Raw genomic sequence first — 27,059 nt, 5'->3', positions numbered from 1 at the left:
GCTTTGGGAGTTGATTGGAGGTCCGTGCTTTGGGAGTTGATTGGATGTCCCTGCTTTGGGAGTTGATTTGGAGGTCCGTGCTTTGGGAGTTGATTTGGAGGTCCATGCTTTGGGAGTTGATTTGGAGGTCCGTGCTTTGGGAGTTGATTTGGAGGTCCGTGCTTTGGGAGTTGATTTGGAGGTCCGTGCTTTGGGAGTTGATTTGGAGGTCCGTGCTTTGGGAGTTGATTTGGAGGTCCGTGCTTTGGGAGTTGATTTGGAGGTCCGTGCTTTGGGAGTTGATTTGGAGGTCCGTGCTTTTGTTTCTGATCGCAGGTTTCCAGTAACACCAAAAAGATAAATAAAGCCAAGCAGATTCTGGAGAAAGCCAAAGCCATTCAGCAGAACATCGCCAGAGCCGAGACGCCGCAGAGGAGGTCTGCACGCCAAAAGAAGCACCCCTCACAGGTACCCCGCACCCCACTCTTGGCTGCAGCTGAATCGGCTAACACGCCGTGGTATATGTCGGTATAATTTTATTTCTATTGTAGGAATGTATCGTCATAGATGACACCAGTAGGACCCCCATCAGCCAATCTAAGGAGAAGAGAAATCTCCGGAGCTTGAATGATGTTCTGGGGAAAAAAGAGAAGACAAAAAGCTCGGCTTCAGGTGATGTCCAGTTCCTGCATACAGGTATTGCCTGTCAGGTGGAGGTGTGTGTGTCTGGTGGTTGTTCATTGACGCGTGGGTGGTTGGCGTGTCGGTGGGCGGTTGGCCGTTGGCGTGTCGGTGGGCGGTTGGCCGTTGGCGTGTCGGTGGGCGGTTGGCCGTTGGCGTGTCGGTGGGCGGTTGGCGTGTCGGTGGGCGGTTGGCGTGTCGGTGGGCGGTTGGCGTGTCGGTGGGCCGTTGGCGTGTCGGTGGGCCGTTGGCGTGTCGGTGGGCGGTGGGCCGTTGGCGTGTCGGTGGGCGGTGGGCCGTTGGCGTGTCGGTGGGCCGTTGGCGTGTCGGTGGGCCGTTGGCGTGGCGGTGGGCGGTTGGCCGTTGGCGTGTCGGTGGGCGGTTGGCCGTGGGCGGTTGGCGTGTCGGTGGGCGGTTGGCGTGTCGGTGGGCGGTTGGCGTGTCGGTGGGCGGTTGGCGTGTCGGTGGGCGGTTGGCCGTTGGCGTGTCGGTGGGCGGTTGGTGCGTGGGTGGGTGGTTGGCGGTTGACGCATGGGTGGGTGGGCGGTTGACGCATGGGTGGGTGGGCGGTTGACGCATGGGTGGGTGGTTGGTGGTTGACGTGTTGGCGGTTGACGTGTCGGTGGGTGGGTGGTTGGCGGTTGACGTGTCGGTGGGTGGGTGGTTGGCGGTTGACGTGTCGGTGGGTGGGTGGTTGGCGTGTCGGTGGGTGGGTGGTTGACGTGTCGGTGGGTGGGTGGTTGGCTGTTGACTTGTCAGTGGGGGGGTGGTTGGCCGTTGGCGTGTCGGTGGGCGGTTGGCGTGTCGGTGGGCGGTTGGCGTGTCGGTGGGCCGTTGGCGTGTCGGTGGGCCGTTGGCGTGTCGGTGGGCCGTTGGCGTGTCGGTGGGCGGTGGGCCGTTGGCGTGTCGGTGGGCCGTTGGCGTGTCGGTGGGCGGTGGGCCGTTGGCGTGTCGGTGGGCCGTTGGCGTGGCGGTGGGCGGTTGGCCGTTGGCGTGTCAGTGGGCGGTTGGCCGTGGGCGGTTGACGCGTGGGTGGGCGGTTGACGCGTGGGTGGGTGGTTGGCGGTTGACGCGTGGGTGGGCGGTTGACGCATGGGTGGGTGGGCGGTTGACGCATGGGTGGGTGGTTGGCGGTTGACGTGTCGATGATTGGTGGTTGACGTGTTGGCGGTTGACGTGTCGGTGGGTGGGTGGTTGGCGGTTGACGTGTCGGTGGGTGGGTGGTTGGCGGTTGACGTGTCGGTGGGTGGGTGGTTGGCGGTTGACGTGTCGGTGGGTGGGTGGTTGGCGGTTGACGTGTCGGTGGGTGGGTGGTTGGCGGTTGACGTGTTGGTGGGTGGTTGGCGTGTCGGTGGGTGGGTGGTTGGCGTGTCGGTGGGTGGGTGGTTGGCGTGTCGGTGGGTGGGTGGTTGACGTGTCGGTGGGTGGGTGGTTGGCTGTTGACTTGTCAGTGGGGGGGTGGTTGGCCGTTGACGTGTCGGCGGGTGGGTGGTTGGTCGTTGACGTGTCGATTGGTGGTTGATGTGTCTGGATGTTGATGTGGGTGGTTGACATGTCGGTGGGTGGTTGGTTGACGTGTCGGTGGTTGGCGGTTGACGTGTGGGTGGGTGGTTGGCCGTTGACGTGTCGGTGGGTGGGTGGTTGGCCGTTGACGTGTCGGTGGGTGGGTGGTTGGCCGTTGACGTGTCGGTGGGTGGGTGGTTGGCCGTTGACGTGTCGGTGGGTGGGTGGGTGGTTGGTCGTTGAGGTGTCGGTGTTGTTCCTGCCCAGCCACAATTACCAGTCTAATCTGCTGGGATCTCCTCCTCCTCTTCCTCTTCCTCTTCCTCTTCCTCTTCCTCTTCCTCTTCCTCTTCCTCTTCCTCCTCCTCCTCCTCCTCCTCCTCCTCCTCCTCCTCCTCCCCCTCCCCCGACTTCTCTTTAATCAATAAAAATTAAATGTCATTTTTCTCTGATATTTCTGAAGGTCAAAAGAAAGAGGTGAAGAAGAAAACTCTGAAATGTGCCGTCATTTCTATTGATGATGGGTGAGTCCGATCCTCCCGCTCCCCCTCATTTCTCAGCCATTTATTGGGGGGACGCGGTATTGGCGATAGGTGGGTGACCTGTCTGTTGGAGGCGCTTGTTTCATGTGCCGTACTTCACCCATAGGTTAGTGTAGTATGTAAAAAAATATATTTATTGATTTAAGTAAAACTATCAATAGAAGATTTACATAGAGTAAGGTATAACATCCATGAGTGGCGAGCTTGTTCCCGCGTCACTTCCGGTGTGACTGCGGCGATACACGTCGGGATTGGCTGACGGGCAACACCGGAAGTGATGGGGAATGAGCTCGCCACTCATGGATGTGCATTCCCCTTCTTCCCTCGGCTTCCCCCCTCCCCCTCTGGGTGAGTGTGAGAATACACTATAGAGGGGCCACCATCCACCATCTAGCATTGATGGGGACAACAAGAGGAGGACCCATAAAGGTAATCAAGTTGGGGTTTTTTTTGTGTTTTAGCCACCAGCCGTCCATTTAACCACTATAATACCGGGTATTTTCACCCCCTTCCTACCTAGGCCAATTTTCAGCTTTTATCGCTGTAACATTTTGAATGACAATTACGCGGTCATGCAACACTGTATCCAAATTACATTTTTATCATTTTTTTCCCCCACAAATAGGTGTTTTTTTTTTTTTTTTGTGGCATCTGATCACCTGTGTGGTTTATTTATTTTTTTGCGCTATAAACAAAGACATAGCGACAATTTTGAAAAAAAAACACACAATTTTTTATGTTTTTCTAGAATAAACATCCTTAAAAAAACAAAAAAAACACTTTTTTTTCCCCCCTCACCTTCCAGGACAGCTACTTGAGAGATGATCGGCTCCGCCCTCTACAGGAAACACAAATCAGATAGAATTTTGGTAAAAAAAAAATCGCAATAAGCGTATATCCATTGCTTTACGCCTACAAAATAGGGGATAGATTTATGGCAATTTTTTTTTTTTATTATTTTTATTCATTTATTATATATTTTTATTGTGATTGCGGCAGACCAGACACTTTTGACACTATTTTGGGACCGTTGACATTTATACAGCGATCAGTGCTATAAATGTGCACTGATTACTTTATAAATGTCACTGGCAGGGAAGGAATTAACACTAGGGGGCGATCAAGGGGTTAAATGTGTTACCTAGGGAGTGATTCTAACTGGGGGGTGAGGATGGGACTGACTAGGGGAGGAGACCGATCAGTGTTTCTATATACTAGGAACACACGATCTGTCTCCTCTCTCCTGACAGGACGTGGATCTGTGATCACATTCCTGCTCTGTCACCAGCAATCGCGGGTCTCTCCCAAGTGACGCGCCGGCGCGCTCACGCCCCCTATTCTTAGGAAGCCGAGGACGTCGTTTGACGCCTGCCCAGGATGGGCGATCCCACCTGCGGACGTCATATGACTAAGGGCGGGTAGGGAAGTGGTTAAGGACCCCCAGAGGATATTGGAACCATTGGCTTTCCTAAGCTGCTACCTTACAACAGTAAGGTGAGAGGCCACACAGAGGTGTCACTGCATGGAACGAAGAGACCCCAGCTTATATTCGTTTGCACAAAACTGTAGCGCCGTAATCCACTGTTTGATCCCAAGATTAATTCAGAGACTTTATTTGTCACATCTTCACTTCACCAGTCAGTGTTATGTTGATCGTTATATTTGTATGAGCACCGATTGAATCATCGCTCTGTTCAGGTATACATGTCATTTGCTATTTACTTTATTGTGAGGAATTTGTTTATTGAAGATTTTGCACGTTTGGTTTATACTGCCACCTTGTGCACATCTTTAGTATTGTTTTCAGCATCATTATTTACATCATCTAGCGATACATTTGGTTACATTACAGATTCAACAACAGCCCAGCATCACCTACTATACACATAACAACACGTTTTATTATTTTAATTTAAAAAGTTTTACAATCCACTTTTTATTCTTATTCGTACCATTTTGTATTTGTTTGCGGTCAGTGGTAATGGCCATTAGTATTTGTCTATGGAGAATCCTCGCCGTCACTCCAAACATATAACCCTGAGGGTTGTGTTTTCAGCTCGGACGCCTCGGAGAATTCTCAGGATGATGAACAGTTCAAAGCCAAGAGAGAGTTTCTCAAGAGTGGTTTACCGGATTCCTTGAAGCGTCACATCGCCAAAACCACCGCCCTGAGGGAGGCCTACGCCCTGTCCAGCCTGTCCTTCCACAGCGTGCTTCATGTGCAGCAGAGGGATGGTGAGTCTCTCCACAAGGCTTCTGAATGACGGTGATCGATGTAAAGCGATTGTATGCAGACCTATTCTATTTCTGATGTGTGCCCCCCACCCCCGATGTGCCTGTCTCTGATTTGTCCTGTGTTAAGAGTAGCTGTCTGTATCTACAGGATGTGAGAAGTGGAATCTGGCCATGCCTCGTTGCCCTTTGTTGAAGGACCTTGTACCGGTCTCTGTGGACCTTCCAGACGTCGCCTCGTTCACCATGTCCATTGGGGATTTCACCTCCTGCTCCGTATCTCTCGCTCTCCAGCAGTTCCCTGACAGGGTACGTGTGGTTGTGGAACAGCAAATGACATTTTATAGGGATCGGGTTGTCTAAAGCCCCTTTCACCCATGCAGACCCTTTGTCCATCTTTCACTCACCTGTTGACGGATGAAAAATGGACATCAATGCATCTCTCATGGAAAAACAGATGATCATCCATTTCCGTCAACATCTGTTTTTTTGGAATGGATTAAAGCCCTATTTTCTTTGGTTTATAAAAAAAAAAAGATTGTTTCTCCTTCTACATCCATTTTTTCATCCAATCTGTTATCCTGTTCCTTTTTTATAGCAGGTTAAACCGCACAATGCCTGTGCTCTCTAACCTGCCCCTCTGAAAGCTGTAAAATACCTGACTGATCCTGCCTGGTTCTGCCCTCCCCCTGTAAACTGACCACGGTTCATCATGGCTGCTGACCCCTGACACCGTGGTCAGTTTTCCATGCCCCCCTTCATCCCGCTGTGCTCTCCCTGCCTGTCAGCTCAGGAGTCTGTGTCTCTGTCTAAGCCCCCCCGCAAAAAAAAGACTTTAGTATCACTTTAGAGAGCTGGCGGATGTAAAAACGGATGTAGCGCCAATACACCCTAGGTCAGGTGACAGATGTTTTCCGGTGTGTCCTGTTCACACTGCTTCTCGGCCTAGCGCTGCGCATTTAAATGCAGCACACTGCCCCAAATCGCAATGCACATCGTGCTGCCCGACATTGTAGTGTATGAAGTGTGCGCTTTTTGTACACTTCGTGAAAAGTATGTTTTTAAAAAAAAAAAAAAAAGGCGTGGAGCTCTGAACTGTGCACAACACTGCCCCCTAGCCATCTGGCAATGCAGAACGGCTGCTCTGTGATTTTTGATTGGGGGCCAGTGTGTATTGACCCATAAAATTCATTTGTGTTTTTTTTTCTGAGTAAACAAACGGTCCACATGAGTGAAGGGGGCCTAAGAAATATGTTGCACTGGTTGTTGTTCTTCCTTCTCTGGTCATTGATGCTCCCTCACTGACTGGAGTGCTGCAGAACTTTTCCAGGTAGGCTGGGTTCATATATATATATATATATATATATATATATATATATATATATATATATATATATATATATATATATATACAGGTCCGGTTTTCAGGTGGTTTCCATTCAGCGATTCAGATTTGGCGCTTAAATCTCACCTGAACCACATTGTGAAGCGGCTCCATTGAAAGCCAATCTGGTTCACGTGATACGCGAATTGGCTTATGTGAACCGAGCCTTAGGGATGGTAATGGAGAGACTTCTCAGAGGTGAAAGCAAAGGGCAAGTGTTCCCCAGTAACAGACCCAGACACTGTCCTGAGCAGTCGGGGGGGGGGGAATTCTGCGCTGACGGGTATATTACCGCATTGTAAAACGTGTTGTCACTGCAAGAACGCAGGCAAAACGGTTATGTGTCCCATTTACAATGCAACTTCACCTAGGGCTGCATTAAAATGGCTGTATTTTATCGTAGCACACCATGCATGGCAATTTATGGCAGTGCAGCACACTGTAGTCCATTCCCATGAATAAAGTGTACGCTTCTAATAAAGTTTGTATGGGGGGGGGGGGGAAGTCATGTGATGTCATGCACTAAATCGCACACCACACTGCCCCCCTACTGCAGCGCGCTCCCCCCGGCACAGTTACCAGCGGCTAACCACTCCCAATCTCTACTTTCTCTACAGTCGATCATGGTGGTCACATGATTAGAAGCCCCGCTTCCCAGCATCAGAAACCTCTTAAAGGGCCGGAAGAGCGCCAGCGTTAAAGCGGAGTTACACCCAAAAGTGGAACTTCCACTTTAAAAACTCCGCCCCTTGGAACTTCCTTTCTCACTTCCTGTTTCCACCTTCGGGCCACCTAGGTGACTCCTCCTGTCCCCCTAGGTGGCCCCTCCCTCTCGGCAATCTTCTGGGACACGTAACAGGATTGCCTGTCCACTGGGAGCGCACATCTTGCCGTGAAGCCACAAGCTGTCACGGCCGGGTGCCCACAGTTAAATGGAGGTGCCGAAGGAGAGGAAGGGGAAGAGAAGCGGGGCTCCGTGCGGCCACATCGCTGGACCGTGGGACAGGTGAGTGTCTGTTTATTAAAAGTTGGCAGCTAAACTTTTTGTAGCTGCTGACTTTTAATAAAACAAAGCCTGGAACTCGGCTTTAAGGCTCGTGACGCGCGGCTGTGACGGCAGATTCATACGACTTTGTCCTGCGACCTCCTTCTGACTTGGATGCTATTTAGGAGCCGGAACAAGGGCTGAAATCTCACATAAGACCGAAGTAGTGCAGGAATCTTTTCTGATCTATCTTCTGTACTATCAGTAAAGACGACTCTCTTGATTTTGACATGTCATGTGACTTGGGGTCTCGCAGGTTGCAGCAGTGTGAACCAAGCCTAAGGGGTCATTGTCTGAGGAGACACGTTTTACTTTATATACCAATAATAGAGTTGTGCTTTCCTTTAGGTGAGCAGGAGACCCGCATTCTCAGAAGTCATTAGAGACTGCCTCCTGGAGGAGATCCGGTGCTACAACCCTCAGTTCCCAGTCAGACGCTTCTTCACCCAGTTCCTGAAGAAGCAGAACGATTACCTGGCTCTACAGGACACGAATAAACCCGGTGTGTACCCTGCCGACATGGGGGGCGGGGGGGGGGTCATTACCGATTAAACATTATAAGCCAGATATCCTCCTTTCTACCTCTCAGGTGGGCAGCAGCCGGACAGAAATCCCACAATGGAGGAGGCTGAGAATGGAGCCAAGCGGAAGGGAAAGGACTCGCTGGGCCTGAAATCTAAGAAGAGGAAAGGGGTCCTTACTAAGGACGAGCCGGAGGAGGAGGAGGAGGAGTTGGCTGGTAAATCCAGAAAGAAACGGCTGTCCAGGGGATCTCTGCGGAGGAATGCTCCACCTGAGGAACCTGATGTCATCGTCATTGAGGAGGCGACCGCTGCACCAGATACACAAGGTAATTAAAATACAGATCCCCACTTTTTAAACAAAGGGCCAGTTTACTTTGCTTCATACATTCGGGGGGGTCGGACTGTGGTCAGTGTGAGTAAAAAATTTACATGGCGCCTGTGGTCAGTAGGAGGAATTTTGCCCCATAATGGGTATTGGTGATAGGAATAGTGCCCCGTCATTAATATCAAAAACATACATCCGCTGTATTGGCTCGGTGAGGTTATAGGTACCCTGATGCCAGTATAATCATGGCACCAAAATGCTGCCCTCCTCCCTGGGACAGGTAATCTGACCAGATCACACGGCTACAGATTCCATTACCTCCAAATGTAGCCAAAATTATCCAGCACTTGTGAAGCCACCACATTTTTTTTTTTCACCTATAGTGCCGGGATCCGGCAATACATTACAGCCGCAAGCAAGTTTAAATGACTTTTTTTCCTTTTAGAAATGTAATTTTGCTGCGGCATGTTCTATACGTTGCACAGATGCGTCACTTTACAGGCAGACTAAGGGGACCCCCCCAGGCATGATTTTTAAAGGAATATTTCATTTTTATTGTTTCGCTTTAAGCATTATTAAAATCGCTGCTCCTGAAAAATTGATTTGTTTTAAGAACTTTTCTTTGCATTGATAAATGTCCCCTGGGGCAGGACCCAGGTCCCCATGCACTTTTGATTTTTCATGTTCGTGTCCCCTAGACTTTAATAGGGTTCTCTAGAACTTTTTTTAGTAGTGTTAAAGAAGTTCCTGGAAGGTACGGTCAGGAAAACTCTGATATCTGTGTCTCAGGTCCGGTGTGGGAAGACGTTCTGTGGACGGAGAAGTACCAGCCGCAGAGCTCCAGTGAGCTGATTGGAAATTCTGTCGCCGTCAGGAAGTTGCACAGGTAATATTGGGGGAGGGCCTTTTGTGTCTCTCGTGAGCCGTGGCAGTGCGGTCTGTGGCCTCATTGTAACGTTTTTGTTTTTTTGTTTGTTTTTTTCCCTAGCTGGCTAAGGGATTGGAAAACCCGAGCTGAGAAGGAGGAGAAGAAGACTCAAATGCAGAAGACGGGAAAAGACAAGAATGGTAAGATCCGGAACATTCACACACAGCAGACCACCGATGTGTTCATTGTTTAATGTCCTCTCCCTATTGGTCAGACACCTGGGACCAGGATGACTTCAATGATGAGGACAGTGATGAAGACTCCCTGTGTAACACCGTGCTTATCACTGGGCCGCCAGGTGTGGGGAAGACGGCCGCGGTGTACGCATGCGCTCAGGAGCTCGGATTTAAGGTTTGTACTGTTATATGAAGACTTGGCTGGGTCTGCACACCCATGCGTCAGCATATCATGCGTGTGGTTTCTCTTCCCTCCAGGTGTTTGAGGTGAATGCTTCCTGTCAGCGCAGCGGGCGGCAGATCCTGGCTCAGCTTAAGGAAGCAACGCAATCTCACCAGGTGGACCAGCAGGGAGTCAATGCACACAAACCCTGCTTCTTCAGCAGCCACAGCTTGGGCAAATCTCCCAGTATGTATATAGATCTCCCAGTGTGTGTATATAGATCTCCCAGTGTGTATATAGATCTCCCAGTATGTATATAGATCTCCCAGTATGTATATAGATCTCCCAGTGTGTATATAGATCTCCCAGTGTGTATATAGATCTCCCAGTGTGTATATAGATCTCCCAGTGTGTGTATATAAATCTCCCAGTATGTATATAGATCTCCCGGTGTGTGTATGTATATAGATCTCCCGGTGGGTGTGTGTGTGTGTGTGTGTATATATATAAATCTCCCAGTATGTATATAGATCTCCCAGTGTGTATATATAGATCTCCCAGTGTGTGTATATAAATCTCCCAGTATGTATATAGAGCTCCCGGTGTGTGTATGTATATAGATCTCCCGGTGGGTGTGTGTGTGTGTGTGTATATGTGTATATATATATATATATATATATATATATATATATATATATATAGATCTCCCAGTATGCATAGTGGAGATGACTAAATCAGGAGACTGGGCACAGTGCTTGGGTTTCGTCTTCATTGGAAGCTCTCTGTATTCATTTTCAGGAAAGATCCACTCTCCGAAGGCCGTGGTCTCTTCTCCCAGGAAGCCTCCAATGTCACCCCGAGGAGGGAAGAAAGACCTGGCCCCCAAGTCACTGGCCAACTTTTTTAAAGTGGCACCAAAGCAGAAGAGTGAGGAGAAGAAGGCGGCACCAGACCCTGGAAAAGGTATTTATTCCAACTCCCCAAACAGAGATGTAATAATGGGCTCACATGAGAATTGTCATCCACTTGTGGACACGTCGATGGAATTTGAGCAGTTATACCGGGATCAGTGACCACTTGCCGGCCACCTTCCACATATACACCACGGCCTTCTGCCTTTTACAATCGCTTCAGTGTTTGGCGGGGTTCTCAGTAATTTGCTATAAAAAAATACTGATTGTTACATGTAAACAAAAAGTGTCAGAAAAGGCGTGGTCTGAAAGTGTTTTATTGTCGGTGGCTCACAGGAGGTCACCACTTCCAGGATACGCCGGTTGTTCGGGGTATTGGACTGTATGACATGTACGGCTTCAAAGTCCATTTCCATAATAGCAGTCAGTGATCTCGGGCCATATTCTCCCCAGCAGTGTCCGGTGGGAAGACCTGTGAAAACAAAGTTGTGAAACCTTTCATCTCGGAGAAGGGGGCCGAGGAGACCCAGAGGAAGAGCGCCACCTCCCTTATCCTCTTCGAGGAGGTAAGTCCTGTGTCTGTGCTGTGTACAAATCGCTGTGTGTCTCTGTGCCCAGGCTAGAAGGTGTCTGCACTCTTTTCCAGGTTGATGTGATATTTGATGATGATTCTGGATTCCTAAGTGCAATAAAGACTTTTATGAGCACGACGAAGAGACCTGTCATTCTGACAACCAGCGGTAAGCTAAATGTCCTGTATGAAATAGCGCGCCTCCCCGGTATGATATAGTGCGCCTCCCCGGTATGATATAGTGCGCCCCCCCGGTATGATATAGTGCGCCCCCCCGGTATGATATAGTGCGCCCCCCCGGTATGATATAGTGCGCCCCCCCGGTATGATATAGTGCCCCCCGGTATGATATAGTGTGCCCCCCCGGTATGATATAGTGTGCCCCCCCGGTATGATAGTGTGCCCCCCCGTATGATAGTGTGCCCCCCCGTATGATGTAGTGCGCCCCATTCCAGGTCTTAGGCGTCCACTGTGGTCATCTGTTCATAATCAGCCAGGGATGAATAGAGGTGAAGGTATAAAGCCTAACCCTAGTTTCAATTAACTTTAAAACCATTTGTCTCTCAGCTCTGCCCAGTTACTCGTTCCGGAGTTGTGTGATTGTCTTTACAAGAGAGACCCAGCAAATGAACTTTGTATGCACGGCAGGTTGTCCTCTAAGTGGTCTACCTGTTCCTGTTTTGAAGCTCAACATGAAGAAGGAAAAAAAAAACACATTTGTTTGGACCAAGGTGGTCCAAACAAACTATTTCCTTCGCAAATATATGCAGCTGCGCTGTATATGGTATATAGAGTAAGCTGTATACAGTGCTTTGTCCCAGCCCTGGTACCGGACTTCCCTTTCCTACAAGAAAATTGAGTGGAGCTTAGCTCTGCCCAGCCATTTACATGAAGGATTGTGTTTTTATGAATGGTTACAAGGCTTCCTCTGATAGGCTGAGGCAGAGGTTGTGACCTCATCTACCCACCAGTTTTATGAAGATGTGATATGCGCATCCTATTTTGCTCCCTGATACAGGCACCCCCGGTCCAGTAAAGGCCCTCTGCGGCCCCCGGTCCGGTAAAGGCCCTCTGCGGCCCCCGGTCCGGTAAAGGCCCTCTGCGGCCCCCGGTCCGGTAAAGGCCCTCTGCGGCCCCCGGTCCGGTAAAGGCCCTCTGCGGCCCCCGGTCCGGTAAAGGCCCTCTGCGGCCCCCGGTCCGGTAAAGGCCCTCTGCGGCCCCCGGTCCGGTAAAGGCCCCCGGTCCGGTAAAGGCCCTCTGCGGCCCCCGGTCCGGTAAAGGCCCTCTGCGGCCCCCGGTCCGGTAAAGGCCCTCTGCGGCCCCCGGTCCGGTAAAGGCCCTCTGCGGCCCCCGGTCCGGTAAAGGCCCTCTGCGGCCCCCGGTCCGGTAAAGGCCCGCTGCGGCCCCCGGTCCGGTAAAGGCCCGCTGCGGCCCCCGGTCCGGTAAAGGCCCGCTGCGGCCCCCGGTCCGGTAAAGGCCCGCTGCGGCCCCCGGTCCGGTAAAGGCCCGCTGCGGCCCCCGGTCCGGTAAAGGCCCGCTGCGGCCCCCGTCCAATTCAGCCTTTCGTGCTGTGACAAGCATTTAGCTGATTTTCCTGTCACTTTGATTTGTTTCCAATCTTTATAAATACTTTTGTCGGATGTCATTCTGTCTCTCTTCACTCTTCTGCTCCAATTTCAGATGGGATGTTCGGTACGATGTTTGATGGTTTCTTTGAAGATATCACTTTCCACACACCTTCAGTGGTATGAACCGCACATACACACCTCATCCCTGTCCTCTGTCTCCTCTTCCTTCCCATCCCCTATTTCCTCTCTCTCTCTGTCCCCTATTTCCTCTCTCTCCGTCCCCCTATTTCCTCTCTCTCTCTCCCTCTCTCTCCGTCTTCTCCTCCTATTTCCTCTCCTCCACCCCCTGTTGCTTATCGCTCCTGTCTCTTATTCCTACATCTTTTATTTCAGGTGAATGTGGCCAGTTATCTACAGGTTCTTTGTCTAGCTGAGAATCTCAGGATGGACACAAAAGACCTGATGACACTTCTAACCGCCAACACATGTGACATCAGACAGAGCGTGCTTCAGCTGCAGTTCTGGGCTCGTAGTGGAGGGGGAAGACTGCGGGACAAGGAGCTGCCTCCTCCAGCTGGTGGGTACAGAGAGATCTCCCCCACCCCCACCTACAGGAACGTTTACTAACTGATATCTCTGTCTTCATACTCCAGGTATACAGCGTGGAGGGGTGTCCGCTGCAGAGGAGGATGCTGGGAAAAGATATCATAATTCTGCATTAGAAATAAATCCAAAAGAGCTTCCGGGGTGTAACTTTGGCTGTGCAGAAAACCTGATGGGACTCAGCAATGTAATCCCTCCAACAGAAGGCCTGCTCCCATTTCTGAAGGTGAGTGCTTGGAATATCTGAGTCCCGGAAATGTAATACTCCCAGTAGAGGGCCTGCTCCCATTTGTCAGGAGTGATTGGAATATTGGACAGTGTCTCAGCAATGCATTTGTGAAGGGTAATCTCCTCAATGGGAGTACATAGCATTATAGACTCAACCATTCCCTACTTCATATGAAAGATAAACACTAGCTATCCCTGCTGAGACTTCTAGAAGAATGACCCCCCCCCCAGCACTGTCCTCGGGGTTGTGTGATGATGCTCAGAGAACAGAAAGTGGCCTGCTTTCCTGTGCAATGCCATGTACAGGGATTGAGGTATCAGTGCCTGTCCTACCTTACTGGCCAATGCCCTGTACAGGGATTGGTGGGGTATCAGTGCCTGTCCTACCTTACTGGCCAATGCCATGTACATCTATTGTGGTATCCCTGCCTTTCCTGGTCAATGCCATGTACAATGATTGGGGTATCTGTGTCCTTCTTTCCTGGACAATGCCACGTACAGTGATAAGGGGTTACCTGCCCAGGAAAGCAGGACCCCCCATCACTGTAAATGGCATTGGCCAGGGAAGCAGGACAACCCCACCCAATCAATAGTTTTACATGGCAGTTTGTCTGTTCTGCTTTCCTAGGCAATACACGGCAAAAGGTGGGTATCCACGTCGGTCTTGCTTTCTTGCCACAATGTTATGTACAGCTATTGGGTGACCTGGCCAATGCCATGCACAGTGATGGGGGGTATCTGTCCTGTTTTCAGCATGGCTCCCTGTGCAGTGTGGGGATGGTGTTACTGTATTTGACCTGCCTTCCAGGGTTATCCCATGTACAACTATGGAGCATCGTTGTCTGTCCTCCCTCTGCTACCCCATCCTCAGAGAAGAAGTTCTCTCTCTCTTCCCGGCACATTCTCCAACCCCCCCTCCCCCACCACCAATCCTCAGAGAAGAGGTGTCCCGGCACGTTCTCTCTCTCCACCAGTCTTCAGAGAAGAGGTGTCCGGGACGTTTCCCCCCCCACCACCACCACCACCAATCCTCAGAGAAGAGGTGTCCGGCACGTTTCCCCCCCCCCCCCCACAATCCTCAGAGAAGAGGTGTCCCGGCACGTTCTCTCTCCACTACCCCCATCCTCAGAGAAGAGGTGTCCCGGCACGTTCTCTCTCCACTACTCCCATCCCCAGAGAAGAGGTGTCCCGGCACGTTCTCTCTCCACTACCCCCATCCTCAGAGAAGAGGTGTCCCGGCACGTTCTCTCTCCACTACCCCCATCCTCAGAGAAGAGGTGTCCCGGCACGTTCTCTCTCCACTACCCCCATCCTCAGAGAAGAGGTGTCCCGGCACGTTCTCTCTCCACTACCCCCATCCTCAGAGAAGAGGTGTCCCGGCACGTTCTCTCTCTACTACTCCCATCCTCAGAGAAGAGGTGTCCCGGCACGTTCTCTCTCCACTACTCCCATCCTCAGAGAAGAGGTGTCCCGGCACGTTCTCTCTCCACTACCCCCATCCTCAGAAGAGGTGACCTGGCACGTTCTCTCTCCACTACCCCCATCCTCAGAAGAGGTGACCCGGCACGTTCTCTCTCCACTACCCCCATCCTCAGAAGAGGTGTCCTGGCACGTTCTCTCTCCACTACCCCCCCCCCCCATCCCCAGAGCTGACATGTCTTGGCACGTTCTCTCTCCTCCCCCCAGTGACATTGTGCTGTGTATGTATTACATTCTGTAGAATCCAGTGATGATATGTCTGCTGATTTCTGTGCTTTGTTTTTAGGGTAAAATCTCCAAACCTGAGGAGTCGGGGAGGATAATTCAGCTGTTATCAGAGTTCCAATCTAGAAACAAGGATTTCATATCCACCAATCTAGAGTACCTCCTGCCATTACCGCTGCGTGTTAGAGAACCACAAGTCCCAGCCCCCTGTGAGGTCATAGAACCGGCTCCACCCACTGAGGATGACAACATAAAGATGTCGTCACAGATGAAGCGAAGGAGGAAGTTGGTGTTGCTCAATGACAGCGACTTGTTTGATAATGAATCCAATTCTCTTGATGGGAAGCCTCCTGATAAGAATATTGATGAAGCTGCAGAGGAGAGCCGACCCAATAAGGATGAAGAGTCAGGGAGAGCGGCCTCCCATAGGGCCCCAATACGGAGGACACTGACCGGGGCAGAACTGAAATCCTCCAGCCTGGTCTTCACCTGCCTGGACTCTCTGGCCACCTTTGCTGACAATCTCTCCTATCTGGACTGCTGTACATGTCTGGCTGCTGGCCAGGAGGAAGCCTGCAATCTGAACTGGACAGAGAGTAGGCTAAGGCATGGCCTTTGTGATAGCCTGAGGATAGAGATGGGGGATGGTATGATCGCACAGAGTGCGGGGGAGATCAGAGCGCACATAGAAGGCCTTGCTTTTCACAAGTGCTCCTCTCATCTCACTAAAGCCTTGGACACCTCACTGGAGAAGTGCAGACAGGCTGGACGGGACCCAACAGAAGAGCTCACCATCCATGTGTCCAAATCTCGGGAGGAGGTGTACTTCGGTCACCCCTTCACCTTCACAAAGTAAGAGTCTGTTCCCTGTGCTTGTCTGGGGTCCGGGTGGGGAACTCCATGACCCTCCATGTGAGTGGACGGTACCTCTACAATATACATTGAACTATTACACCCTCATTAGATCTCGGGGTGTTTCAGAAGCATGAGGGAGGATGTCTGACCAATCCTAAGGCCGGCCATAGACAGTTCCAATCTCAGACGGGTTAGCAGGAACCAGCCGAGATCCCAACCGTGTATAGGCAGGCTGAATGTACCCAAGCTGATCGATCAATCAACTTGGGTACAGCCAGCCTGCCGGATCCTGCATGTGATTATTGCAAGCAATGCTCACTGTCTTCTCCCAGCGGGGACGCCTCCACCCCCGACAGGGGACTACAATGGCTTGGTAGGAGGGATTCACCTGTCAGCGCTGTCTATAGATAGGGGTATCTAGGAAATTTCTTTCCTGCAACCTATGGTTGCAAGAAAAAAATTTGCTCTGTGTATGGCTGGCCTAAAGGGCCTGTGTTGATGGGATTTCCGAGACCCTTCTGGTATCATCCAGAATTAATTGTCGAGGACGTTTTGACTGGCAGTTGACTTCCTTCTAAACCTGAACTTGACCTTGAGGATTTGACCTGAGAATTACACTTCTATAGACTTGTATATAAGAATACAAAACCCATCAGATTGTGAAGCGAAGCCCATTGACGCAGGTCCTAATTCTGAAGACTGCCAAGGGGCTGGGCTAGATATTGCAGAGTTATGAGAAGGGGGTGTCGGGGTCTTTGGGGTGATAGGTATGAGAAGAGGGTGTCGGGGACTTTGGGGTGGTAGAGTTATGAGAAGGGGGTGTCGGGGTCTTTGGGGTGGTAGAGTTATAAGAAGGGGGTGTCGGGGTCTTTGGGGTGGTAGGGTTATGAGAAGGGGGTCTTTGGGGTGGTAGAGGTATGAGAAGGGGGTCTTTGGGGTGGTAGGGTTATGAGAAGGGGGTGTCGGGGTCTTTGGGGTGGTAGAGTTATGAGAAGGGGGTGTCGGGGTCTTTGGGGTGGTAGGGTTATGAGAAGGGGGTGTCGGGGTCTTTGGGGTGGTAGGGTTATGAGAAGGGGGTGTCGGGGTCTTTGGGGTGGTAGGGTTATGAGAAGGGGGTGTCGGGGTCTTTGGGGTGGTAATTTGGTGTATATTCAGAGAATGACTTCACAGACTTACCCAAATTGTTTGTGTGTTTCCATCATGACCACCACATACGGTTTATAGAAGTCTCAGTGGCTGTGTGGTGAGGCATGCTGGGAATTCTGCTGCCTTAACCACTTCAGCCCTGGAAGGAATTACCCCCCCTTCCTGACCAGGCCATTTTTAGCGATATGGCACTGCGTCGCTTTAACTGACAATTGCGCGGTCGTGCAACGTTGTACTCGAATTAAATTGACGTGTTCCCCCCCCCCCCCCCCCCTAACATAAAAAGAGCAATTTTGAAGAAAAAAAAATTTTTTTTTCTACTTTTTGCTATAATAAAAAAAAATGTATTCATCAGTTTAGGCCAATATGTATTCTGCTGCATATTTTTGGGGAAAAAATCGCAATAAGCGCATATTGATTGGTTAGCACAAACATTATATTGTCTACAAAATAGGGGATATATTTATTGCATTTTTATTATAAATTTTGTATTTTCTAGTAATGGCAGCAATCTGCGATTTTTCGTGGCTAAAACTCTGGGGGTGACCTATAGATGTGTATAGAACTTGGGGGTGACTTATAGATGTGTATAGAACTCTGGGGGTGACCTATAGATGTGTATAGAACTCCGGGGGTGACCTATAGATGTGTATAGAACTTGGGGGTGACCCTGTAGATGTGTATAGAACTCTGGGGGTGACTTATAGATGTGTATAGAACTCCGGGGGTGACCTATAGATGTGTATAGAACTCCGGGGGTGACCTATAGATGTGTATAGAACTCCGGGGGTGACCTATAGATGTGTATAGAACTCTGGGGGTGACCTATAGATGTGTATAGAACTCCGGGGGTGACCTATAGATGTGTATAGAACTCCGGGGGTGACCTATAGATGTGTATAGAACTCCGGGGGTGACCTATAGATGTGTATAGAACTCCGGGGGTGACCTATAGATGTGTATAGAACTCCGGGGGTGACCTATAGATGTGTATAGAACTCCGGGGTGACTTAAAGATGTGTATAGAACTCTGGGGGTGACCTATAGATGTGTATAGAACTCCGGGGGTGACCTATAGATGTGTATAGAACTCCGGGGGTGACCTATAGATGTGTATAGAACTCCGGGGGTGAACTATAGATGTGTATAGAACTCTGGGGGTGACCTATAGATGTGTATAGAACTCTGGGGGTGACCTATAGATGTGTATAGAACTCTGGGGGTGACCTATAGATGTGTATAGAACTCTGGGGGTGACCTATAGATGTGTATAGAACTCTGGGGGTGACCTATAGATGTGTATAGAACTTGGGGGTGACTTATAGATGTGTATAGAACTCTGGGGGTGACCTATAGATGTGTATAGAACTCCGGGGTGACTTAAAGATGTGTATAGAACTCCGGGGTGACTTAAAGATGTGTATAGAACTCTGGGGGTGACTTAAAGATGTGTATAGAACTCTGGGGGTGACCTATAGATGTGTATAGAACTCCGGGGGTGACCTATAGATGTGTATAGAACTCCGGGGGTGACCTATAGATGTGTATAGAACTTGGGGGTGACCCTGTAGATGTGTATAGAACTCTGGGGGTGACTTATAGATGTGTATAGAACTCCGGGGGTGACCTATAGATGTGTATAGAACTCCGGGGTGACTTAAAGATGTGTATAGAACTCTGGGGGTGACCTATAGATGTGTATAGAACTCCGGGGGTGACCTATAGATGTGTATAGAACTTGGGGGTGACCCTGTAGATGTGTATAGAACTCTGGGGGTGACTTATAGATGTGTATAGAACTCCGGGGGTGACCTATAGATGTGTATAGAACTCCGGGGTGACTTAAAGATGTGTATAGAACTCTGGGGGTGACCTATAGATGTGTATAGAACTCCGGGGGTGACCTATAGATGTGTATAGAACTTGGGGGTGACCCTGTAGATGTGTATAGAACTCCGGGGGTGACCTATAGATGTGTATAGAACTCCGGGGTGACTTAAAGATGTGTATAGAACTCCGGGGTGACTTAAAGATGTGTATAGAACTCCGGGGGGGATCCTATAGATGTGTATAGAACTTGGGGGTGACCCTGTAGATGTGTATAGAACTCTGGGGGTGACTTATAGATGTGTATAGAACTTGGGGGTGACTTAAAGATGTGTATAGAACTCTGGGGGTGACCTATAGATGTGTATAGAACTCTGGGGGTGACCTATAGATGTGTATAGAACTTGGGGGTGACCCTGTAGATGTGTATAGAACTTGGGGGTGACCCTGTAGATGTGTATAGAACTTGGGGGTGACCCTGTAGATGTGTATAGAACTCTGGGGGTGACCTATAGATGTGTATAGAACTCCGGGGGTGACCTATAGATGTGTATAGAACTCCGGGGGTGACCTATAGATGTGTATAGAACTCCGGGGGTGACTTAAAGATGTGTATAGAACTCTGGGGGTGACCTGTAGATGTGTATAGAACTCCGGGGGTGACCTGTAGATGTGTATAGAACTCCGGGGGTGACCTGTAGATGTGTATAGAACTCTGGGGGTGACCTGTAGATGTGTATAGAACTCCGGGGGTGACCTGTAGATGTGTATAGAACTCTGGGGGTGACCTGTAGATGTGTATAGAACTCTGGGGGTGACCTGTAGATGTGTATAGAACTCTGGGGGTGACCCTGTAGATGTGTATAGAACTCTGGGGGTGACTTATAGATGTGTATAGAACTCCGGGGGTGACCTATAGATGTGTATAGAACTCTGGGGGTGACCTGTAGATGTGTATGTGAAACTTACGTGCAAACGAAGCCCTCGCTGAGCGCATGTCCCGATGATGTCATCAGCGGTGTATACAGTAAATGTCTCCTACGCAGTGCCCATACCTGAGCCCCACATAGCTGCTGGTGAATGACCAGTGATGGCGCTCTCGCCCTCTTCATAGCTTCTCCATGTTTTCTGTTCTCTGTGTCCTACAAGTCATGTCTGTATAACAGCTGAATCCAGTTGCTTGTGTCATTGCAGGTCGGCAGAGAGCCGGCTCTCCATAGTGAGGACCGTTCTATCCAACAAAGCGTTCACCGCGCTCGGCAACAGACAAGTCAATGTGACGGAATATCTTCCCACCCTGCGCAGCATTTGTCGCATCGAGAAGGCAAAGGAGGTGGGGAAGACAAAGCGCAGGTAAGCGTTTATCTGTAATAATCACCTATAGATGTGTATAGAACTCCGGGGGGATCCTATAGATGTGTATAGAACTCTGGGGGGATCCTATAGATGTGTATAGAACTCCGGGGGGATCCTATAGATGTGTATAGAACTCCGGGGGGATCCTATAGATGTGTATAGAACTCTGGGGGGATCCTATAGATGTGTATAGAACTCTGGGGGGATCCTATAGATGTGTATAGAACTCTGGGGGGATCCTATAGATGTGTATAGAACTCTGGGGGGATCCTATAGATGTGTATAGAACTCTGGGGGGATCCTATAGATGTGTATAGAACTCTGGGGGGATCCTATAGATGTGTATAGAACTCTGGGGGGATCCTATAGATGTGTATAGAACTCTGGGGGGATCCTATAGATGTGTATAGAACTCTGGGGGGATCCTATAGATGTGTATAGAACTCTGGGGGGATCCTATAGATGTGTATAGAACTCTGGGGGGATCCTATAGATGTGTATAGAACTCTGGGGGGATCCTATAGATGTGTATAGAACTCTGGGGGGATCCTATAGATGTGTATAGAACTCTGGGGGGATCCTATAGATGTGTATAGAACTCTGGGGGGATCCTATAGATGTGTATAGAACTCCGGGGTGACTTATAGATGTGTATAGAACTCCGGGGTGACTTATAGATGTGTATAGAACTCTGGGGGTGACTTATAGATGTGTATAGAACTCTGGGGGTGACTTATAGATGTGTATAGAACTCCGGGGGGGGATACTATAGATGTGTATAGAACTCCGGGGGGGGATACTATAGATGTGTATAGAACTCCGGGGGGGGATACTATAGATGTGTATAGAACTCTGGGGGTGACCTATAGATGTGTATAGAACTCCGGGGGGGGATACTATAGATGTGTATAGAACTCCGGGGGGGGATACTATAGATGTGTATAGAACTCTGGGGGTGACTTATAGATGTGTATAGAACTCTGGGGGTGACTTATAGATGTGTATAGAACTCTGGGGGTGACTTATAGATGTGTATAGAACTCTGGGGGTGACTTATAGATGTGTATAGAACTCCGGGGTGACTTATAGATGTGTATAGAACTCTGGGGGTGACTTATAGATGTGTATAGAACTCCGGGGGGGATCCTATAGATGTGTATAGAACTCTGGGGGTGACTTATAGATGTGTATAGAACTCCGGGGGGTGACTTATAGATGTGTATAGAACCAAAAGTTAAGCTGTAGTCTTTATAACTTACTATCAGAGTATGGGAGACCTGCATTGACTTTGTTGTGCTCTAGGTGGTGCTAGAGAACCATCTGTAATGTCCGATCATAAAGAGGGGAAAATAAACTGAAATGTGCAAAACAAACCAAAAATACAAGTCCTCTATAGAAATGTGCAAAAATAGGAAAGAAATGAATATTTTTTGCAATATAGGAATTGCTGGTTATGCGGTGGTGGTATTCTTCTTCTTCTCTATTTGGTCACTCATAAAGGGGGTGCGCTCCGTCTACGGGGGGGGGGGGCTTTTCAGACAACCTGTGTCCCCCCGTAGTGCCAGGAATGATTTGTCACCACAGGAAGTGCTGATTTATGGGGGGGGACGTAGACAGGCTAGACTTCTCCTGCTTTCCCATTGGAGGATAGCGGCCGTTCATTAACCCTTTGTGTGTGTAATGTCTTGTCACAGGTTTCTTCATTATTTGGAGGGAATCCACCTCGAGTTCCCGAAGACGACGCTGAACAGTCTGGCGGCAGATTTCCCATAATCCTCAGCTGCACTGTGTGCAGGAATAGCGTGACTTAGCGTGGGGGATTGGGAGGAGGAGCTTGTGTCCGGTGTACAGATCCGCGTGCTGCATCCTGTGTGTGTGTGTGTGCGATTAATTTATTCACTCCTTAGATATTTTATTATACATTTCAGAATTACATTGTATATATATTACACACCCGCCCCTTCCTTGTGTATGGTGGGGAGACTGAACCGTGATATTACACCCCCATAGACTAAAGGGGGGGGCCCCCCTGCACTGCTGACCTACAATTCTATGTACTGGAACCCCCCCAGGGCTCTGTGTATGCTGACAGTATGTACTGGAACCCCCACCCCAGGGCCTTGCTACCAGTATATACTGGAAGGACTGGACAGACTGGTCTCTCCACGTGAACCTGGAAATAATCCGCAATCTGTTGTCAAAACAACCTCCGGCCCTCATCAAGAAGAATGGAGGTTCTTGTCTCCCCCCTCCCCCGTCTCTTCTGTATATAGTGCTGCATTGTATATAATATGTACAGCCCGGTATATGTCTCCCTTACACCCTGCGTCCTCTTTTCTGACATTTTTACTGCTTTTTTTTTTTATAATTATGAATGGCTCAAATATTTTTGTATCAAATCTGTTTTTTTTTTTTTATATGGTATTCCGGAAAATTAAAGGAGGTTTTGAATAAAGAGCCATCTACCTCTGTGGCCTGACTGATGACTTACCTGGGAGGGTTTGCAGGATCGGGCATCGGCTACCTCGGTCTTGGAGCTCTATACATTGGTATAGATTGAGGAGTCTGGAGGGATACAGCCCAGAGTGCCGTCCTCCGGGATCCCTTGCTATATATTTCCCCTCTGGGGTCTCCTCTCTATATTTCCCCTCTGGGGTCTCCTCTCTATATATTTCCCCTCTGGGGTCTCCTCTCTATATATTTCCCCTCTGGGGTCTCCTCTCTATATATTTCCCCTCTGGGGTCTCCTCTCTATATATTTCCCCTCTGGGGTCTCCTCTCTATATATTTCCCCTCTGGGGTCTCCTCTCTATATATTTCCCCTCTGGGGTCTCCTCTCTATATATTTCCCCTCGGGGGTCTCCTCTCTATATATTTCCCCTCTGGGGTCTCCTCTCTATATATTTCCCCTCTGGGGTCTCCTCTCTATATATTTCCCCTCTGGGGTCTCCTCTCTATATATTTCCCCTCTGGGGTCTCCTCTCCGCGGCCCCGGATCTTCTCAGGTCTTCCTCGTTCCAGGCTGAGATCGACCTGTAATAAAAGCTAAGGCTTCGTTTGCTGGTAGAAGGTATAGAAAGGTGACAACCATTGCTTGTCTGATTATCTGCTATCTGGCAAATCCTGTACATGTGATTGGCTGCAGCTGTCGGCCGTAACCCTGGTATTGTTTTTTAGAGCTGGGCGAAGATCTACAAACTAACAGCAATCCTAGAAGCTAAGTAGCACTGGATTGGTTTTACAGGCGGTGGAAGGTGGGGTCCCCTGCCGGGCTCTCCCGTCCCAGGGACCAGATTGTCTCCAATCACCTCTATGGTCTAGGATAGGGGTCTCCAAACTTTCTAAACACTTACTGTCCTTCAAGCTGTAGGGGGCTGGACTTTAGCCAGCGAAGTAGATGATTTGGTATTGAGGGGTCACTGGGAGGAATAGTGCCCCATCGTAGGTGTCAGTGGAAGGAATAGTGCCCTGTCAGTGGGGGGGGGGGGGATAGTGCCCCATCATTGTTGTCAGTGGGAGGAATAGTGCCCCATCATTGGTGTCAGTGGGAGGAATAGTGTCCCATCAGTGGGAGGAATAGTGCCCCATCATTGGTGTCAGTGGGAGGAATAGTGTCCCATCAGTGGGAGGAATAGTGTCCCATCATTGGTATCAGTGGGAGGAATAGTGCCCCATCATTGGTGTCAGTGGGAGGAATAGTGTCCCATCAGTGGGAGGAATAGTGTCCCATCATTGGTATCAGTGGGAGGAATAGTGCCCCATCATTGGTGTCAGTGGGAGGAATAGTGTCCCATCAGTGGGAGGAATAGTGCCCCATCATTGGTGTCAGTGGGAGGAATAGTGTCCCATTAGTGGGAGGAATAGTGTCCCATTAGTGGGAGGAATAGTGTCCCATTAGTGGGAGGAATAGTGTCCCATTAGTGGGAGGAATAGTGTCCCATTAGTGGGAGGAATAGTGTCCCATTAGTGGGAGGAATAGTGTCCCATTAGTGGGAGGAATAGTGTCCCATTAGTGGGAGGAATAGTGTCCCATTAGTGGGAGGAATAGTGTCCCATTAGTGGGAGGAATAGTGTCCCATTAGTGGGAGGAATAGTGTCCCATTAGTGGGAGGAATAGTGTCCCATTAGTGGGAGGAATAGTGTCCCATTAGTGGGAGGAATAGTGTCCCGTCATTGGTGTCTGTGGGAGGAATAGTGTCCCGTCATTGGTGTCTGTGGGAGGAATAGTGTCCCGTCATTGGTGTCTGTGGGAGGAATAGTGTCCCGTCATTGGTGTCTGTGGGAGGAATAGTGTCCCGTCATTGGTGTCTGTGGGAGGAATAGTGTCCCGTCATTGGTGTCTGTGGGAGGAATAGTGTCCCGTCATTGGTGTCTGTGGGAGGAATAGTGTCCCGTCATTGGTGTCTGTGGGAGGAATAGTGTCCCGTCATTGGTGTCTGTGGGAGGAATAGTGTCCCGTCATTGGTGTCTGTGGGAGGAATAGTGTCCCGTCATTGGTGTCTGTGGGAGGAATAGTGTCCCGTCATTGGTGTCTGTGGGAGGAATAGTGTCCCGTCATTGGTGTCTGTGGGAGGAATAGTGTCCCTTCATTGGTGTCTGTGGGAGGAATAGTGTCCCTTCATTGGTGTCAGTGGGAGGAATAGTGTCCCGTCATTGGTGTCAGTGGGAGGAATAGTGTCCCATCAGTGGGAGGAATAGTGTCCCATCATTGGTGTCAGTGGGAGGAATAGTGTCTTATCATTGGGAGGAATAGTGTCCCGCCATTGGGAGGAATAGTGCCCCATTATTGGTATCAGGGGAAGGAATTGTGCCCCACTGTTGCTGAGATTGTGGGAAATAATGCCCCGAGGGCCAGATAAAAGCAAGCAAAGGGCCACAGTTTGGACATCTCTGGTCTGGGAGACTGGAAGAGAAGAGAGTTTTTGTCACTTCAGCTTTCCCCCCGGATGTGGCGCCATTTTTAAATGATGAAATCATCTGATCACACCGATCTTGGGATGATTCGATGCTTTTAAAGCGGAGCTCCAGTCAAGAGAGGAAACTCCACCTGTCCCTGAAGACTGCGGGACTATTGACAAAGCACAGTGCGCATGCACAGTAGGAAGCCGCTAGGCTTCACACCTGGTTTCCCTTAGTAAAGATGGTGGCGGCAGCACCCAATAGCCAATTGAAGGATCGGCTTGGGTGAGGACATCACTGGATCCCTGGACAGGTAAGTGCCCCAATATTAGAAGTCAGCAGCTATAGGATTTGTATCTGCTGACTTTGGGAGGAGCCTGGAGGTTCACTTTAAGGGCAGAGGAGAGATGTGTGACGTCCAATAGATCTCTCCATAAAGAGGACCTGTCATGCCCATTGCTGCTATTGGATGTTTACATTCCTTGTGACAGCAATAAAAGTGATAAAAAAAAAAAAGAATGTTCAAATACTTAAGTTGCGCATATAGAAGCGGTGTTCACACCACACATGGGCCGTAATTCTAGCGCTTCACCCCCTCTAACCCCAGACTGGTAACCTGGAAACATTTTTAAAGTGGCAACTATGGTGGTTTGGTGCCGTTCCACAAGTTTTATATATATATATAAATCCATTTTATTTTTTTGCATGAAAGTTCATTCGTGTATTTCCCCCCCCCCCGAAGCAAAATTTTACATTTGAAAAACCACTGTTCAAATGCCATGTGACGTAAAAAGTTGCAATACTCGCCATTCTTCTTATTCCTTTTTTTTTTCTCCTCTAGGGCCTTTTAAAAAAAAAAAAAATATATATAAAAATGTATGTTTGGCGGTTCTCGGTAATCTTCTACCAAAAAATACTGATTGTTACATTTGAACAAAAAGTGTCAGGATAGGCCGGGTCTTCAAATGGTAATTGTATTCCCATTGACTTGTATGGACTGAACATGGTCGAGTACGGGGATCCGGGAACACGGTGCGGCTATGGGGGGGTCCCTGGGAACACGGTGCTGGTATGGGGCTCCCGGTACACAATGCGGGTCTGGGGGGGGATTATTGTACACGGTGCGGGTATGGGGGGGTACACGGTGCGGGTATGGGGGTCCTGGTACACGGTGCCGGTCTTGGGGGGGATTATGGTACACGGTGCGGGTATGGGGGGGTCCCTGGGAACACGGTGCGGGTCTGGGGGGGGGGGATTATGGTACACGGTGCGGGTCTGGGGGGGGGATTATGGTACACGGTGCGGGTCTGGGGGGGGATTATGGTACACGGTGCGGGTATGGGGGGGTCCCTGGGAACACGGTGCGGGTCTGGGGGGGGGGGATTATGGTACACGGTGCGGGTCTGGGGGGGGGATTATGGTACACGGTGCGGGTCTGGGGGGGGATTATGGTACACGGTGTGGGTATGGGGGGGTCCCCGGTACACGGTGCGGGTATGGGGGTCCTGGTACACGGTGCCGGTCTTGGGGGGATTATGGTACACGGTGCGGGTATGGGGGGGTCCCTGGGAACACGGTGCGGGTATGGGGGGGTCCCTGGGAACACGGTGCGGGTATGGGGGGGATTATGGTACACGGTGCGGGTCTGGGGGGGGGTAATGGTACACGGTGCGGGTCTGGGGGGGGGATTATGGTACACGGTGCGGGTCTGGGGGGGATTATGGTACACGGTGCGGGTATGGGGGGGTCCCCGGTACACGGTGCGGGTATGGGGGTCCTGGTACACGGTGCCGGTCTTGGGGGGGATTATGGTACACTGCGGGTATGGGGAGGTCCCCAGTACACGGTGCGGGTATGGGGGTCCCCGGGAACACGGTGCGGGTATGGGGGGGGGGGGGGTCCCAGTACA

At 50.1% G+C, this 27,059-nt stretch overlaps 1 protein-coding gene across 2 annotated transcripts in view; it reads left to right on the top strand.

Moving 5' to 3' along the window:
- The window catches only part of ATAD5 (ATPase family AAA domain containing 5), a 28,446-nt gene extending 5,726 nt beyond the window's left edge, over positions 1–22,720 (top strand). The window contains exons 4-23 of one of the 2 annotated variants that reach the window (XM_073607095.1): positions 316–447; positions 531–651; positions 2,627–2,687; positions 4,762–4,940; positions 5,089–5,246; positions 7,715–7,868; positions 7,956–8,216; positions 9,005–9,101; positions 9,204–9,283; positions 9,358–9,494; positions 9,578–9,728; positions 10,281–10,445; positions 10,850–10,959; positions 11,040–11,133; positions 12,645–12,709; positions 12,926–13,109; positions 13,186–13,361; positions 15,129–15,919; positions 20,090–20,248; positions 21,946–22,720. In XM_073607095.1, coding sequence (XP_073463196.1) covers positions 316–447; positions 531–651; positions 2,627–2,687; positions 4,762–4,940; positions 5,089–5,246; positions 7,715–7,868; positions 7,956–8,216; positions 9,005–9,101; positions 9,204–9,283; positions 9,358–9,494; positions 9,578–9,728; positions 10,281–10,445; positions 10,850–10,959; positions 11,040–11,133; positions 12,645–12,709; positions 12,926–13,109; positions 13,186–13,361; positions 15,129–15,919; positions 20,090–20,248; positions 21,946–22,024 — 3,354 coding nt within the window. In that variant the 3' untranslated portion in view covers positions 22,025–22,720. Of the gene's footprint in view, positions 1–315; positions 448–530; positions 652–2,626; positions 2,688–4,761; positions 4,941–5,088; positions 5,247–7,714; positions 7,869–7,955; positions 8,217–9,004; positions 9,102–9,203; positions 9,284–9,357; positions 9,495–9,577; positions 9,729–10,280; positions 10,446–10,846; positions 10,960–11,039; positions 11,134–12,644; positions 12,710–12,925; positions 13,110–13,185; positions 13,362–15,128; positions 15,920–20,089; positions 20,249–21,945 lie in introns of both variants that reach the window. The other variant, XM_073607094.1, reaches the window with a different exon arrangement.
- The last annotated feature ends 4,339 nt before the right edge of the window (positions 22,721–27,059 follow it).

This window comes from Aquarana catesbeiana, linkage group LG12 (assembly GCF_042186555.1).
Source record: "Aquarana catesbeiana isolate 2022-GZ linkage group LG12, ASM4218655v1, whole genome shotgun sequence".
NCBI lineage: Eukaryota > Metazoa > Chordata > Amphibia > Anura > Ranidae > Aquarana > Aquarana catesbeiana.
The sequence above is the reverse complement of the archived record's forward strand: the minus strand, read 5'-3'. Positions and strand labels throughout refer to the sequence as shown.